The sequence below is a fragment of the Brassica napus genome, chromosome A10, assembly GCF_020379485.1.
Source record: "Brassica napus cultivar Da-Ae chromosome A10, Da-Ae, whole genome shotgun sequence".
NCBI lineage: Eukaryota > Viridiplantae > Streptophyta > Magnoliopsida > Brassicales > Brassicaceae > Brassica > Brassica napus.
Genome location: NC_063443.1, coordinates 7,069,480 through 7,084,571, shown reverse-complemented (window position 1 = coordinate 7,084,571; position 15,092 = coordinate 7,069,480). Strand labels below are relative to the sequence as shown.

Genomic DNA, 15,092 nt, shown 5'->3' with positions numbered 1-15,092 from the left:
TTTTTTAGTAAAAATGATTGTATAGAGGATACATAAGCAAAGTGTGTGAAATTACTTTACAACTAATTTTTAGGAGATTATGAAATCGTAAAATCAATAACCTGAGATATTAAAAAGAATTCCAGAATCTGTAAATCAATAGAATTAGGATCTAAAATGTTAACAGTCATTATAAATTAATTTTCTACTTACACCCTTTAAGTAAAATTAAAATTGCTAAATAAATGAAATTGACTAAATATAAGAACTAAAACAGATTTGATAAGTTGTTAGTACAAATTTATGGTTTGACAAGATTTTTTTATTATTTCAAGTTGTAAGTGGACGGTATTGAGCACTCTTACTGGATATTTTATAATCATACCTCATTTTATTATTGAGGTTAGAAATATTTTGTGGACTCGATAGCAAAATTTTAAAAACTGTAACGAAATTATGTTTTGAATTTAAAATAATAATACATTTTGATATGCGCTTTAAAAGTGCGAGATTACTTTTCAGTTGGCAATTTTTTATCCAATTGAATACTATATACAATTTTACATGATTTATATATTCTACTATTTATGCAATTTATTTTGCTTTGTGTAAATGATCTATGTCATTGTTTCTTTTATTTATCACAGCCAACTAAGTTTGATTGTTCTCTGTACCAGCAAGTGGATCAGGATTCAAACTAATAACGGATGGTGTTCTATTTCATGGTAAAAATTCTCCAAGAAGCTATAGCAAGGGGTATCTTCCTTCTCATGTATCGTATGTGATGATTACAACGTTGTCGGTGTCGTCAGGTTACAAACATATTACTGAACTTCTTCTCAAATTTCGTTTTCACTAAATTCACACTAAATCAAAAAAAAATTTAAGTTAGGGTAAGTATAGGAAGGAAAACAATAAAAGTTTATATAAAATTAAATATATCTATGTCAAGTACAATTCTAATGATATAAATGAATTTTTATTATTATGTATTTTTTTTGTTTTTAGATATATAAATTTTGTTTTAAACATTTGGGGTTTTAAACAAGTGGGGGCCCTAGACCCAAGTTTCATCCAACTGTGCTCAGGAACACCCTTGGCTTAGCTTACCACAAAATTAGGTCAAAAGACTTATATAATGTCTCACTAACCCACCAAAACCCGATACTATCTCATGGATAAATATCATTAGCTCAAACTTAAAATATGTGATTGTGTTATCTAGAGCATCAAAATGTTCAAAATGAGTTTCTAAAATGATCACTTTGATTTTTTAGATTAACTTCTCATTTTCACCACAATCACGCCTTTGGATTTCCCCACTAGGAGAAACCCAACACCTATATCACCTTTTCAGTTGGAAACTTCCAAAGAGGCGTCTGCAATACAATACATCTCTACTTCTGGTGGGAAAAACATTAGTTACCAGAAAATGGATAATATGACTTATAAAGAAAAAATGGTACCCCATGCCATAAAAACAAATATTTCATCCGGCCCGCCTACTCTATATTCTCTAGCCGTCCATCGCAGATTCTTCCAACCGACACAAAAACCTATAAAATAAGATATCCGCACTATTTTGTCTAGAATATTTTTAACAAATTTACTCAATAGCAATTCTGAGAATATTTTATTCATGGAACAGCATGTCATAGACAATGATGTGAAACGATGTATATTTTTGAACTAGGAAAATTTATTTCATTTATAAAATTTTAAAGATTTGATGCTTCTTATTCATATTATGACAGATATTTCCGGCTGTTCACGAAAAAAGAAATTAGCTTTTAAAAGAGACACTTTCCAAACCTAAAACTTATTAGGTAGCAAATTGTCCCTTCATAACATCGTCAAGGAATGCATATAATTTTAAAAACAAAATAAGCTCACTTTCGTGTTGACAATATGACCGGTAAATTGAATAAAACCCCTTGAAGTTAAGGAAAACAATAATAATTTGATAACTAATTAATGAAGGAAAATTCTTGCGAGAGCAAGAGAGACAGGGTAAATATCAAGATTCAAGAGTCGTTACTTAGTTGTCTTATTTTATAGTAATAATAATAATAATAATATAGAAACTTTATAAGACTCGATGGTCGTTACTTAGTTGTCTTATTTTATATTAATAATAATAATAATAATATAAAAACTTTATAAGACTCGATGGTTTATTTATTTATTTTGAGTCGTTACTTAGTTGTCTTTATTTATTTATTTTTTTATCAAAGACTCGATGGTTTATTTAAAGGACTTCGTTGTCTCTGAAACTTGGAGCACGAATGTGGCTTCTCTTTGCGTTGCCTCTTTGAGAATACAAGATTCAATCGCTTATTTGGCTTCAAGATATCAAAATGAGAGTGTCTGCAACAACTTCTTCTCTTTGGGTACAAGCATCATAGCTACATCTTTTATTGATCAGGTATGTAAAACTTGTGATTCCTTTTCAGGTGTATTAGAGTATATGATCTCAGATCATACATTTCGTGTTTTGAAAATGTTTCCTAGTTATTAGGCTTGATTTTTTAAATTTGTCTCCAGTTGCGTTGTCTAGTTGTCCATCGAAGTAAGACTTTTGGAATGTATAAATTTGTGATACCAAAGCGTCTTCTTGATCCATGATCTATCTGTTTGAAATCACCATCTGGTCAGAAGCTTTACAGTCATTATTTCATCAAAATGTGATATCATTTTGTCTTCTGTTCCTTGGTTTCCTCATTTTGGTTTGACTCAATGATCTTAATTTGATCTCCTTAAATGGCTTTGGACACAGTTTAGTATCTCATTTGGTTGGAGGAAAGCCAAGCAGCTTAAATGGACTTCTTTTTCAAAAAGTCGTATCTGGAACCCAAGCCGGTGCTGGACCAGCTTCCTACGAAGGCCGGCTCTGATGTAGCGTCTCCTTATCAATCGACGACCATTGCGATCGCTATTAGTGGGAGCAGCAAAAGCAAGAAAATAGTTAAGTGGGCGGTCGAAAAGTTCTCTTCTGACAAAAACGTTGTGTTCAAGCTGATTCATGTCCATTTAAAGATTACTTCTGTACCTACACCTTGTAAGTTCCAAAGTATTTCTTCTCTACCTGAGACTTAATAGCCCTGATACGGGTTTATACTTCCTTCCTAAGCTGGAAAGATAGTCTCTATCTCTGAGGCGCCAGAAGATGTGGCGGCTACTTATAGACGACAAGTGATGGATGAGACTAAAGAAACTCTTCTTAAACCTTACAAAAGGATGTGCGAGCGGAAAAAGGTTTGTCTTTCTTGGTCTTCTTTTATCATAATATATCTTACAGCTATTTAAAGAGTTTTTTTTTTCTGAATCTTGTTCACATAGGTTGCTGTAGAACTTCAAGTACTTGAATCAAATAGCGTTGCAGTGGCGATAACCAGAGAGGTTAGTAAACATTTGATAAGCAGGCTTGTCGTTGGACGCTCATCTCATGTTGGCTTGTATGGGTACGGCTTGAAACGTTATGTGTTTGGTTTGACCGTTTGATTATATATGTAATTGAAGTTCTTGATGAGTTTATGCGTTGAGACAATATTGCATATATAGGAATCGTGATGTTACCGCGAAAATAGCAGCCTATGTGTCAAACCTTTGCACAATCTATGTTGTCTCAAAAGGAGTCTACATTATTTCGAAACAGTCGTCGTCAGATGTGCAGATGAATGAAACTATAACAGATTCTGGTAGTGAGAGAACCGATACATCTAGTTGTTCTTCTGGTTCAGGACATACCTCAGGTTTGGGGCTTTCATCAATCTTTAACTAGTCTACAAACTAACGTATGATTCATATGAGTCTAAGTTTTCTTATGTACATTCTTTAGATGCAATGTCAAATGCACCGAAATCCAAATCTCTTGCTATGTCCGACAAGAGATTGCAACATCTCCCGACAATAGTAAGAGGGGTTTCTGTTCGTATGGAAACTAGTTCTGTTGACTCATATGGAACTGCAAGCATGTTTTCGGATGCTGAAGAGGAAGTTAGCAAGAGAAGTAGCCCTGAAACATCGCATACTGTTTCTTGGAATCCTCCTCGGAGTTATATGTCTAGCAACGATAATGTTACTCAAAGCGAAGATTATTTCACAGACAACCAGGTAAGTACATTAAGGTTCCATTATAAATTTTCTTAAACCTCCTTTTGAACTCGAAAGCAGTTGGAAATGAGAGATGTTTTCGTTGATTTAAGGACACGTTCCAAGAAATTAGAAAGCTGAGGGATGAACTTAGACGGGCTCAAGGAATGTATGAACTGGCTCAAGTAGAAGCCTTGGATGCTTCTCGCAAGGTCCGTTTCTATAAATAATTGGAAAATTTTTATTTGATGAAGCTTCTTAGCTATATATTGGCTTGTGTTTGATATATTTGCCACCTTTATGTGTGTCAGCTGAATGAGCTTCATGAGTTTGAAGAATTAACGCTTAAGGAACATGTAACAAAGGGTCTAGAAGAAAAGGAAACACCGACGTTTGAGCAGATGAGAAGGGAAGCCAGAGATGTCGCACACAGAAGAGAAGCCGAGATGAAAGCCACCAGTGAAGCCAAAGAGAAGGAGCAGCTTAAAGAAAGTTCCCTTGTGGCTCCTAAGCTGCAATACCAAGAGTTCACTTGGGAAGAAATCAAAACAGCAACTTCATCATTCTCTAAAGATTTAAAGATTGGAATGGGAGCCTACGGGGATGTTTACAAATGCAATCTGCATCATACAATCGCTGCTGTCAAAGTTTTGCATTCTCCGGAAAGTAATCTATCCAAGCAATTCGATCAAGAGGTATGGAGACAGCCTAGCCTAAGCGTTTTTCTTGATTGAAGTTTTCATGATCTTTCTTTCTAAAAAAAAAAAAAAAAAAAAACCTTAGACATTTTTATTATCTGTTATTAGCTCGAAATCTTGGGAAAAATCAGGCATCCACACTTGGTTCTCCTACTAGGTGCATGTCCAGAGCAGGGTGCCCTAGTCTACGAGTACATGGAAAATGGTAGCTTGGAAGATAGACTGTTCAGAGTCAACAATAGTCTACCAATCCCGTGGTTCGTCCGGTTCAGGATAGCTTGGGAAGTCGCATCAGCGCTAGTTTTCCTCCACAAATCGAAGCCGAAACCAATCATCCACCGTGATCTTAAACCAGCCAACATCTTGCTTGATCAAAAATTTGTCAGCAAAGTAGGAGACGTGGGCATCTCCACAATGATCCAAGTCGACCCTTTATTAACACAATTCACAACGTACAAACAGACAAGTCCCGTGGGAACACTATGCTATATCGATCCTGAATATCAACGAACCGGGAGGTTATCTCCCAAATCAGACGTTTATGCGTTCGGAATGATCATACTGCAGCTTCTTACCGCTCTCCCGGCTATAGCGCTGACGTATAAAGTAGAAATGGCCATGGAGAACAATGACGACGAGGAGTTGATAAAGATTCTTGATAAAAAGGCTGGTGATTGGCCAATGGAAGAAACCCGGAAATTAGCTGCTTTAGCCCTCTATTGTACAGAGATCCGTGCTAAAGACAGGCCTGATCTTGAAAATCAGATTCTTCCAACGTTGGAGAGCTTGAACAAGGTTGCTGAAAATGCAAGAAACTTGATTTCCTCTGCAACCAAGCCAACTCCAAGCCATTTCCTCTGCCCATTACTTAAGGTAATAACTTGTTCATTACGAAACCTATTTCTTGCGACAGAAGTTAGGTTAGCTTAGAGAAGAATGCTTTTATGTGTTGCAGGCAGGGGCGGTCCTGGGCACAGCGGACTGAAACACCGGCTTAGGGCCCCCAAATTTTTTTAAAAAATTTACATAAGAAGGGGCTCCTAAATTTGTAAAAAAAAAAAATTTATAAAACTCTTACTAAATTGTTTTAGGCCCCCAACATCTCAGGGACGCCCCTGGTTGCAGGATGTGATGAATGAGCCATGTGTTGCGTCTGATGGTTATACCTATGACCGGCGAGCCATAGAAGAATGGATGGCGGACCACCGTACCTCGCCGGTGACTAATTTGCCGTTACAAAACATTAACCTTTTGCCCAATCACACTCTTTATGCAGCCATTGTTGAGTGGAGACGTACGTAGTAAACAGTAAGGCAAACAAAAGTGCACGCTTCGTTTTGGTGTCTCCTCTTTTCTGAAACTGCATATCTAGCGTTTATAAGCCTCTATCAACGGACTGGTGTTCTCATAGCCTTCTATCTTGCTTCTTATCTGCTTTTTTGCGATGCTTTCGGTTCAACATCATTTCATTTCTCCCATAACTTCATACAAGATTACACCTATCAGTCTCTAAAGAATTAAACGTAACCATATATATTGATACATGATTTATGATTATCGAAGTGTCGCAAGTTTCCAAAGAGCACGTGTTTAAGCTATATCCTATATGCGGTGTGGTTAAAGTTGGAAATAAAGATTAAAAAGTGAAACAAGATGAAAACTGTAACCCACGCCACGCCTTTCTCGAAACCGATCAGGGGTTTAGAATGCGAGATTAGGGACACATGTTTACGTAACAAAGACACGTCATCGTGTCTTACTGATAGTTTGAAGATCCTAAATGCGTTTTTGTGTGTAAATCAACTAACCCAACAATATCAATTATATCTTTTTTTTGGATCAAATATCAATTATATCTATTTACTAGGGGTTGGCCCGGGCGTATTTTATATAATTTTAAATTATATTTTTATGTTTGATTTTGTATTTAAATATATCTTAAATATACAGTGATATTGGTTATACAAATATATAATGGTAGATAAATGAAAATGTGATGTTTATTTATTCATGATGAACGCACTAAAATTATTTATACTCATATTTTTGCATTTTGATAACTGAAAATTGTATTTAAGAAAGTTAATTAAACTTTATATATGAGCAAAATAGTATTTTTTTCTTGTTCATTCATGTTTTTATAAAAAAAAAATTAAGTTACAACTGATTTTTATTTTTGTTAGTTTTAAAATAATTGAACTATCATCTTACAAACCAATATAAAAATCGGTTCTTTTTGGTTTAGTGATAAAATAGATTCATTGATCTAACTATATTTATGCGATCTTGGTCTATACAAAAGAAAATCAAATTTTAAGATATATTGTTGCGCATAAAATAGTTAAGAAGATGGTTATGATCAAATATTTGCAGAATTAAGAAAACATAAGTTTGGTGAACATGATTTTTGTTTGAATTGATGATCGGTTTAAAGCGGCTATTTCTCAAACCAAACCAGTGATCAATCAAAAGTATTAAAAATTATAGAGAAATAAATCATAGTGACTGATAAATGAATATTAATAATTCAAGTTATATATGATGTAACTTTATTGTTTACGATTATATACATAAGAATATAGAGCAACCACTCATTAAAATAATATAACTGAGCATATACAAAGTGAAGATTGACAAACAAAACACAAAGTAAAGATGTATAATGATATGAAATAAATTAATGGAGATGACGAGTAGACAAAGCAAGATAGATTAAGTTGGTTATGGAACTTTTAAGAACTGAAACAGAAAAAGGGATTTAAACTTGAACGTAACCCTATAATCTTAAATCACTTGAACATTGTTCTCATATTCAGAACTCCGCGCTGAAGTTTAGTCTGAAATTATAAAGTATAAAGCTTATATTATGAAATTATAAAGATAAGGTCGAAAACAAAAGGTAGTAAGAAATTCTACTTTATTATTATGTATTTTACCAAATTCAAATTGTTTTATTTTTCTTTTTCTTTTATATATTAATTTTTTTTGTTTTGATTATTATTATTTTTTTGTGTTCTACTATCAAATTTTCAATTTCTGTAAATTTGAATTTAGTTATCAAAAAGGGGAATACTTCAATTAGATTCAGTCATTTCATTTTAAGTTGCTTGTGAATGATGAAACTTAAAAATCAAAATCATAAATAGATTTCCCTCTTTTCTTATATTGTTTTATTTTTATAATTTATGTATTATTAAGATATAATGTATTTAACTTGTTTTAAAAGATTTGGTGTAAAAAATAAGATAAAACATAAATTAATAAATAGATGAATAAATATGTTACCTAAATTGATGTGTCATGCTCATGTCGTCTGAGAATGTATAACTTTACATATAGATACCAATCGTACATGTACATACTTTTTTAAAGAGAATTCTATTTTATATCAAAAGTATGATTTGATAACATAAACTGTTATTATTGTTGTTTCTAACCAAATAAAAAAAATATAACAAAAGAAAAATTACAGGAATCCAACAACTTCCAAACATTATGCTACAAAGGTACTATTTCTCCTTAACGTTCTTTTGAAAGTTGAGGAACTTGATACCATAAGCAAAGACATAGTCAAAGACAAAGAGCAGTAGTGTCTATCCTATGTGGACAGCAGCTACAACTGGTAAGAAGTCATGTTCGGCATATTTCAGCAAAGTTTTAAGGCTCATGTCTCCAACACCAGCGATCTGCACTAACGTCCAAGCCACTGGTGTATGCCCAGTAGTACCAACTCCACCATATCGTTATTTGCGACGTACCTAAACTTATAAGTTAGATTAGATACACTCTTTTAAATTATTGATTATGTAAGTTGATGAAGAATGTTACCGGTCTTGGTCTGAGTAAACCGGAGAAGTGATTCCAGAGACTAAAGAAGAAGGGCATGCAGATCCCATTGATCTGATAGTTTGGTGTCAAGGCCACAATCATCATACCGTATAGCGTGAAATATGAAGCTTGTTAGCATTGAGTAGTAGAACCATAAGAACTTAGCCACAGTCCAGTCGTATCCAATCATTGAGTAAAGGATCAGCGCGTAAACTCCCGTTGTACTGTGTTGTTCATGATTTCCACGGCCACCTGCGCCATTTCAAGGACATGTTCTTATTATGGTCTAACCATTGTTCAAGTCTTTAAAATATGAAATAAGAAGATTATTCAGAATGGTTAACCTGAGAGATTGCATAAGGGATGGCTAAGTACATTCCAGCAACTTTTTCACGGTAGAAAAAAGTACGCTCAATGGCGATAGCGGTTCAACTGTTGCAGCGTTTGTGGCACCGAGAAACAGTATCGCAGCGTACATGGCTCCAAAGGAATTCTTCATGTCTTGCTCCTATCTGTTGTGTTTTTTGGATGAATCAATCACGGTTTGATAAGATGATAGTTTGATAAAATGAATATGGAAGCAAGCTTACATTTCCATTCATGTTTGGCAGAAAACCAAACCCAACATGACGCTAATATTGTCATGAGAAACCGGATGGCATTGTACTGAGGATGTCTCCAGTTAGACCAATACTATTTCAAGAAGCTAGCTTTGGTTTGAGTAAAAATCGGCTGCGAGTACTTAGTTCGGAAGTAGAGATATTTCAATCCTGGTGGTGGAATACTGAGCTTTTTGATGAAATCATGGTTTCTCCTGAAGCAAACATCGATGTTTGTAAGTAACACTCTGGTCTAATACTAATAGTAATGTTTTTCTTTGACATACCGATAAAGAGAGGAGTTGGTGAATAGTTGAGCAAAGTCTACACTCATTTGTGACTCCATTGAAGGAGTAGTGACGTCAAGCATCCACATTGCTTTTATTTTGAAATCCCTTCAACAGCCTGAAGAACAATGCTTTTATTTTGATTACTCCAAAGTCTCCAATGGATATAACTAATGATCACAGCCAACACAATCAGAGAATAAAAAATGTGTCCAATGATCACAGCCAACACAATAACACAACTATATGACTTAGAAAGTGAAATGCTGATCAAATGATTGACAATGGAGGAGATAAAACTGGAGAAGCAACATACCATGGAAGGTCGCAACCATCAGGCTTCCATCTCCAATTGAGATCGTCTGAATCGCGCATTATGTTCCTCTGGAAATCAGAAGCTTTGTCAATCTAATGACACAATCCAGGCTGATACAAAGGATACTCGTCGTCATCCTTAACCCACGATCCTCTGAACAAAACACAGTATCTCATCTTCTCAACCATCACCTGCTCCACAAATTCAGCATTGTTTTCCTCAATGGACTCTTCGTTGCGCGAGGCTCCTTCATCTTCCAGATCAGGTTTCGTGGTGAGGTCAACGCTGTCGGTGCTAGAACAAAATACAGAGATGGAACGCGATTAAAGTTTCTGAAAATTTTGTGTGTGAGGTCGCAAGAGTAAGAGGAAGAAGAAACCTAATGTTATGTGGGTTCTGATGATTTTTTTTCAAAGGATTGGGCTTGATACAAAACTGTAATAAAAGCCCAGTTCAAAAAAGGGAATGAGATAACCGATTACACAGAATTTACATTTGGTTTAGTGAGACGACACATGTCCAAAAATGCCCTATGCTTCCTGATGATGTGGTAGCCTGTAGAGAGAGACAACTCTACTTTATTTATAAATATAGTCCTGCACACAAGAGAATATAAGGCATGATATGAATAAATAGATTATTCAATGAAATAATTTTATTACTATCTTTAATTATGGTTGATATATGAAGGACAATAATGCAAGATATAATTTTATTCAAAATGTATTTAAAGATGTAAAACTGGAGAAAAATACCAAAAGATAATTATAAATTAGAAACACCCTTAAAATAAAGACAGACGTTGAGATCAATATTAAAATGATTGAATAAGTCCAGTATATGTTTTGCCTTGTGAGAGAAGTAAGAATATCCAAATTAAATAAATTAAACAGATGGAAACATGTATTCTATATTTAAACAGTGCATATTGACTTTATGCCAAAGTGGGATAACAGAAGGTTTAATTCAAAATAATTAATTCATGAAAACGTTACCGGTTAAACAACTTCAAACTATTTAACAATCAATTCCCATAAACACTGTTTTCACGCATATTTTGCGTGCGTGCAAGTATCCGTCTATCGCTATTTAGTTTAATTATTAAAGTTTGGATTAGGATCTTATCTAAATTATATAAGAGTGTGAAAATTCTGTTAATTTTATTTTAAAAATCTGTCAAAAACATAATTTTGAAGTCATTGAATAGATAGTAATGTGAATTATTCTATAAAATGCAGATTATTCATTAATTGTTATAAGTATAGAAGAGAAAGAGGAATTGGTGTCTTATTCATTGTATAATGAGTCTAACTCGGGAGTGGAGAACACATATATTTCCATATGGACATCACCATAATATTTATAACACTTTCCCTTGATGTCTATTATACTGAATTACTTTTCAAAACACTGTAGATTCTGCCTCTTAAAAACCTTTCCAAGAAAACCCAATGGGAAAATCCATGGTTAAGGTAAAAAGAGTGCAACGCGTAATGACTTCTCCTCATGTGTACATATGTCAAGATCTTTGAGATGACTCAGTCTCATAAGATGAATTAACTTCTTGAAAAGAATACTGGTTAGCGCCTTGGTGAATAAGTCAGAAATATTATCACTTGAATGAACTTGTAGGACGAACATCGCCATTCTTCTGCAGTGTATGAGTCTTCATATGATTTGATCCTTTTTTTCGATTCTCTTGAATTCAAAGACTTTAGATCTGAGATAGACTTTCAACTTTGAAATTATAATAATTCTTTCGGGTGTCTATAATTTGTGTGTTCTTTGTTGGCTCGTTAAAACTTTGTCATGGAAAAATCCAGTACGATAAAAATTATGATGAAGAAAAAGAGTACAACCACACATATTTCACATTTCTTTCCCGAAAAGCAATATCTTCAGGATATGCATTCCAATCAGATAAATCTCTTTTTGAAACTGAGAATATCATACTCTTTCCATTAGAGTATTCAAGGTCTATAGACTTCTGGTCCACAATTCTTATTTGATATAGACAATATTTTCTTGGTCTATTTGGATTTCAAACCAAATTTCTTACATACAATCGTCTAGATATTTGTCTTGTACATACGAGTAACTCATACGTAACTATAAAAGTTACTAATAACTTTCTTTCTTGTCATATGAAATTACATTTTTTAATTATGAAAAAGATTAGTAATTTGCTCAATAACACTTTAAATATGGTACTTCAAGATCAAACATATATGAGCATCTTAAATAAAATCCTTTAAGGATCTTTACGATAAGATCTAATTTTAGATCTCCAGTTTAGAATACATAAGACAATATAGTATTGTCAAGAGCTTTCTTCCAAAATACAATTTTTCTATAACTCTTCAGGAGTTTTTGATTATATTCAAATAAATGATTCCATTGATCTATAATCTCTTGATAAATATAAAGATGTATTGATTAACTTCAAATATTTCATATATCCCATAAAACATATTTCGATCGAATAGCTAAAGTTCCCGAGAACATGATTTTGATATCAAAAATCCTTCATGGATTATATCTTTTAGGGATTCTATCTCTTATCAATTATCAGTTTCCAGTGGGTTGTATAATTCAAGTTCTTTCTTTATTGCTAGACTAATAAGGAACATGAAAGTAGTTGCATCTACCACATGAGACTATGTCTCTTCACAATCAATTCCATATTGATCTTTATTTGATGCAACGACTCATTTCTATCCCACTTGTTTTACACCTTCTGGCTTCTAGTGTATGGACTACTGGTTCAAATACCTCTCTCTTTTACAAGAGTTTTTATCTTTGTCCATTGCTTCTTTCTGATTTGGCCAATCATTTATTTGTGTACACTTTTCAATAGACTTTATTTCATGATCCTCTTTCTCATTCATCATATCAAATGCTACTTTGTAGGCACAAATATCATCGACGTCGATTTGTTTATTGGTTCCATTTTAATACATGACATAACTTATTCAGATCTCTTCATTGTCTCAGGTACCTGAATTTCTTTCAGTCATGTTTAATGTCTCTTCTGGAGATCATTCAAAACTATATTGTCTCGTTTTGACCATTATTAATATATGCTCCTTTTTCATTTACGAGGATTTTTATCTTTGGAACCAATATGTCTACCACGCTGCAGGCGTTACAAGCAGTTTGATATTGTTCTTGTAGAACATATATTCTTCTTGGAGAACTTACAGCTGGTATATGTGACTTGATTACTATAATTATTTGGGTCAACAAACGTGGCTGGCAACTGCTTTACTAACCACTATAATTGAATTATCTTTTGGACTTCTATTTGACATTTTCTTTAGTCCAAGGATCACTGATAACTCATATCAATTTATTTTATTTTCCAGTTGTTTATTTTCTCCCCCTTATGTTGGAAATATTAATTCACTTTTAGTATTCATATCGAGCCTTACTTATATCCTTCGGGATGGCTTTAGATACTTAAGTATCAACGGAGATTCATATCCAACATATATTTTCAACCTTATTAACACATCTTAACTAAGCTATGTTGTGTTCAAAAAAAAAAAAAAAAAAAAAAAAAAACTAAGCTATGTGCAAAGCAACTGAAATGTATGTTACACATCCAAAAATTTTAGATGGGAAATAGTTGGTTTCTGACCCAATACTAATGACGGGGAGAACTAGTGATTACTTGTTGGCTTAATGCGAATTAATGTTGCTCAAAATGTTTAACATTTATCCCAATCAAAGACTTAAGACGTGAATTCACCAAGATTATAAAGATGAATAGTGGGTGATCAATCCACCAACATCTCTTTTGTTCATGCCAATAACATCCTTTGGATGGTGAAAACCGTATAACCATTTTATCTTGTCAGCAAGCAACACATGTCAAATCATACGGAAGAATCTTCTGGATCTTCAAGGACTATTTATATAAATTTTCAAATATTTTTCACATCATTACTGAACCAAAATGATCTAAATAGTTCATGCCAAATATTTTGTAAACTTCTGGTTTACTATATATTTATCTCCATTACAGTAATCTTTGTGCAGTACAATATATAAGAAGATGTATGCACTTTCTCAACTATATTTTTACTTCGTTGAGAAATATTTTTGATTTGAAATGAATTTAACATTTCTTTCCCTTAGTGTCTCAACATAAGTGTCTCAAAATCCCACATATTTACTTTGAGAATGATTCATCAATCTTAGTTTTAGTGCAAACATAATCTTCTGGATGTTTCACTTATCATAAAATGTGAGATTCATTGACTCTTACCCTCGAGATGATAATACTACAAGTTTATCAATCTCGAATGAATCTCATTTTTGAATCAACAACATACCATACATGATTTATGTACTCTTTCTTAGAACCTTCTAACTTTTGAGACTTATAAGAATACAATACCTTAAGAACTTTAAATTGCATTCTTAGAAACTTTTAATTGTATTCTTATGTGCAGTAATACTATGTACTCTTCTGGAGCATTCATATATCATCTTCTTGAACACTCTATTAACTTGTATTGTACTCATGGTACTTTTCTTTCATCTTTAGATGAATGAATAATTTCTCTTCTTTATTACCATGTTTATTTTCTCAACTTCAAGTGAGAATATAAACTCTATAAAGAAATTATTTAGATCTTGATCTTATCCATATTCAAGTCTACAACCATTTTTATGTCCACTTTCTTGACCAATACTATTTATGTTGATTTTATTTCTCAATATAAAATTTCATATTCTCTTCAGGAGAGTAATCATAATCAACTAGACGTGATTTATCATCTAACATCAATAGCTCATTATTTTTTCTCAGTTTCTAGGAGATAAAATATAGTTATAAACTTCTTTAGTCTCTTTTCTTAATTGTGTGTCTGCTGGACAACATTACTTATATAAAATATTGTATTTTCCAATACATATGCATCATTAAAATTTTCTTCGAGAATTTTACTTTTAAACTCAACATCCAACATAGTTGAGATTTATTTACAGACTTCAGGTCTTGTAATCTTTAGATGCAAAATACATAATGAGCTTTGGATAATCACATTCTGGTGATCATTTTTTTTTTCTTTGGATTGTTTTCCAAAACTTATGAATCTTTTAAGGTCAAACATTAAGCTTACAATGGTAATGAAATATAATAATCAAATAATTTCAGATTATATAAAAATATGTATTAGCAAAAGCATCTTATTATATCAAGAAATAATACTCTTATAATAGTTATCGTCACTTTCATGCTATTTAACAAAGGTTGACCAATCAATAAATTTAACAAACAATTTCA

General features: G+C 33.0%; 1 protein-coding gene across 1 annotated transcript; it reads left to right on the top strand.

Annotated features, from left to right (window-relative positions):
* The first annotated feature begins 2,266 nt into the window (after positions 1 to 2,266).
* On the top strand, positions 2,267 to 6,071 carry LOC106403535 (putative U-box domain-containing protein 53). The gene is made up of 10 exons (XM_048742125.1): positions 2,267 to 2,404; positions 2,756 to 3,037; positions 3,110 to 3,234; positions 3,319 to 3,440; positions 3,541 to 3,731; positions 3,818 to 4,092; positions 4,185 to 4,283; positions 4,383 to 4,766; positions 4,878 to 5,642; positions 5,895 to 6,071. The coding sequence occupies exons 2-10, from the start codon at positions 2,797 to 2,799 to the stop codon at positions 6,069 to 6,071; spliced, it is 2,379 nt and encodes a 792-aa protein (XP_048598082.1). The 5' UTR covers positions 2,267 to 2,404; positions 2,756 to 2,796.
* The last annotated feature ends 9,021 nt before the right edge of the window (positions 6,072 to 15,092 follow it).

Bases quoted from the DNA above. Each gene is read 5' to 3' on its own strand.
- LOC106403535 (XM_048742125.1), top strand. From the start codon at position 2,797: ATGGACTTCTTTTTCAAAAAGTCGTATCTGGAACCCAAGCCGGTGCTG. The intron at 3,441-3,540 runs GTACGGCTTGAA...TTGCATATATAG, and splicing joins TCTCATGTTGGCTTGTATGG to GAATCGTGATGTTACCGCGA. The intron at 4,767-4,877 runs GTATGGAGACAG...ATCTGTTATTAG, and splicing joins CCAAGCAATTCGATCAAGAG to CTCGAAATCTTGGGAAAAAT.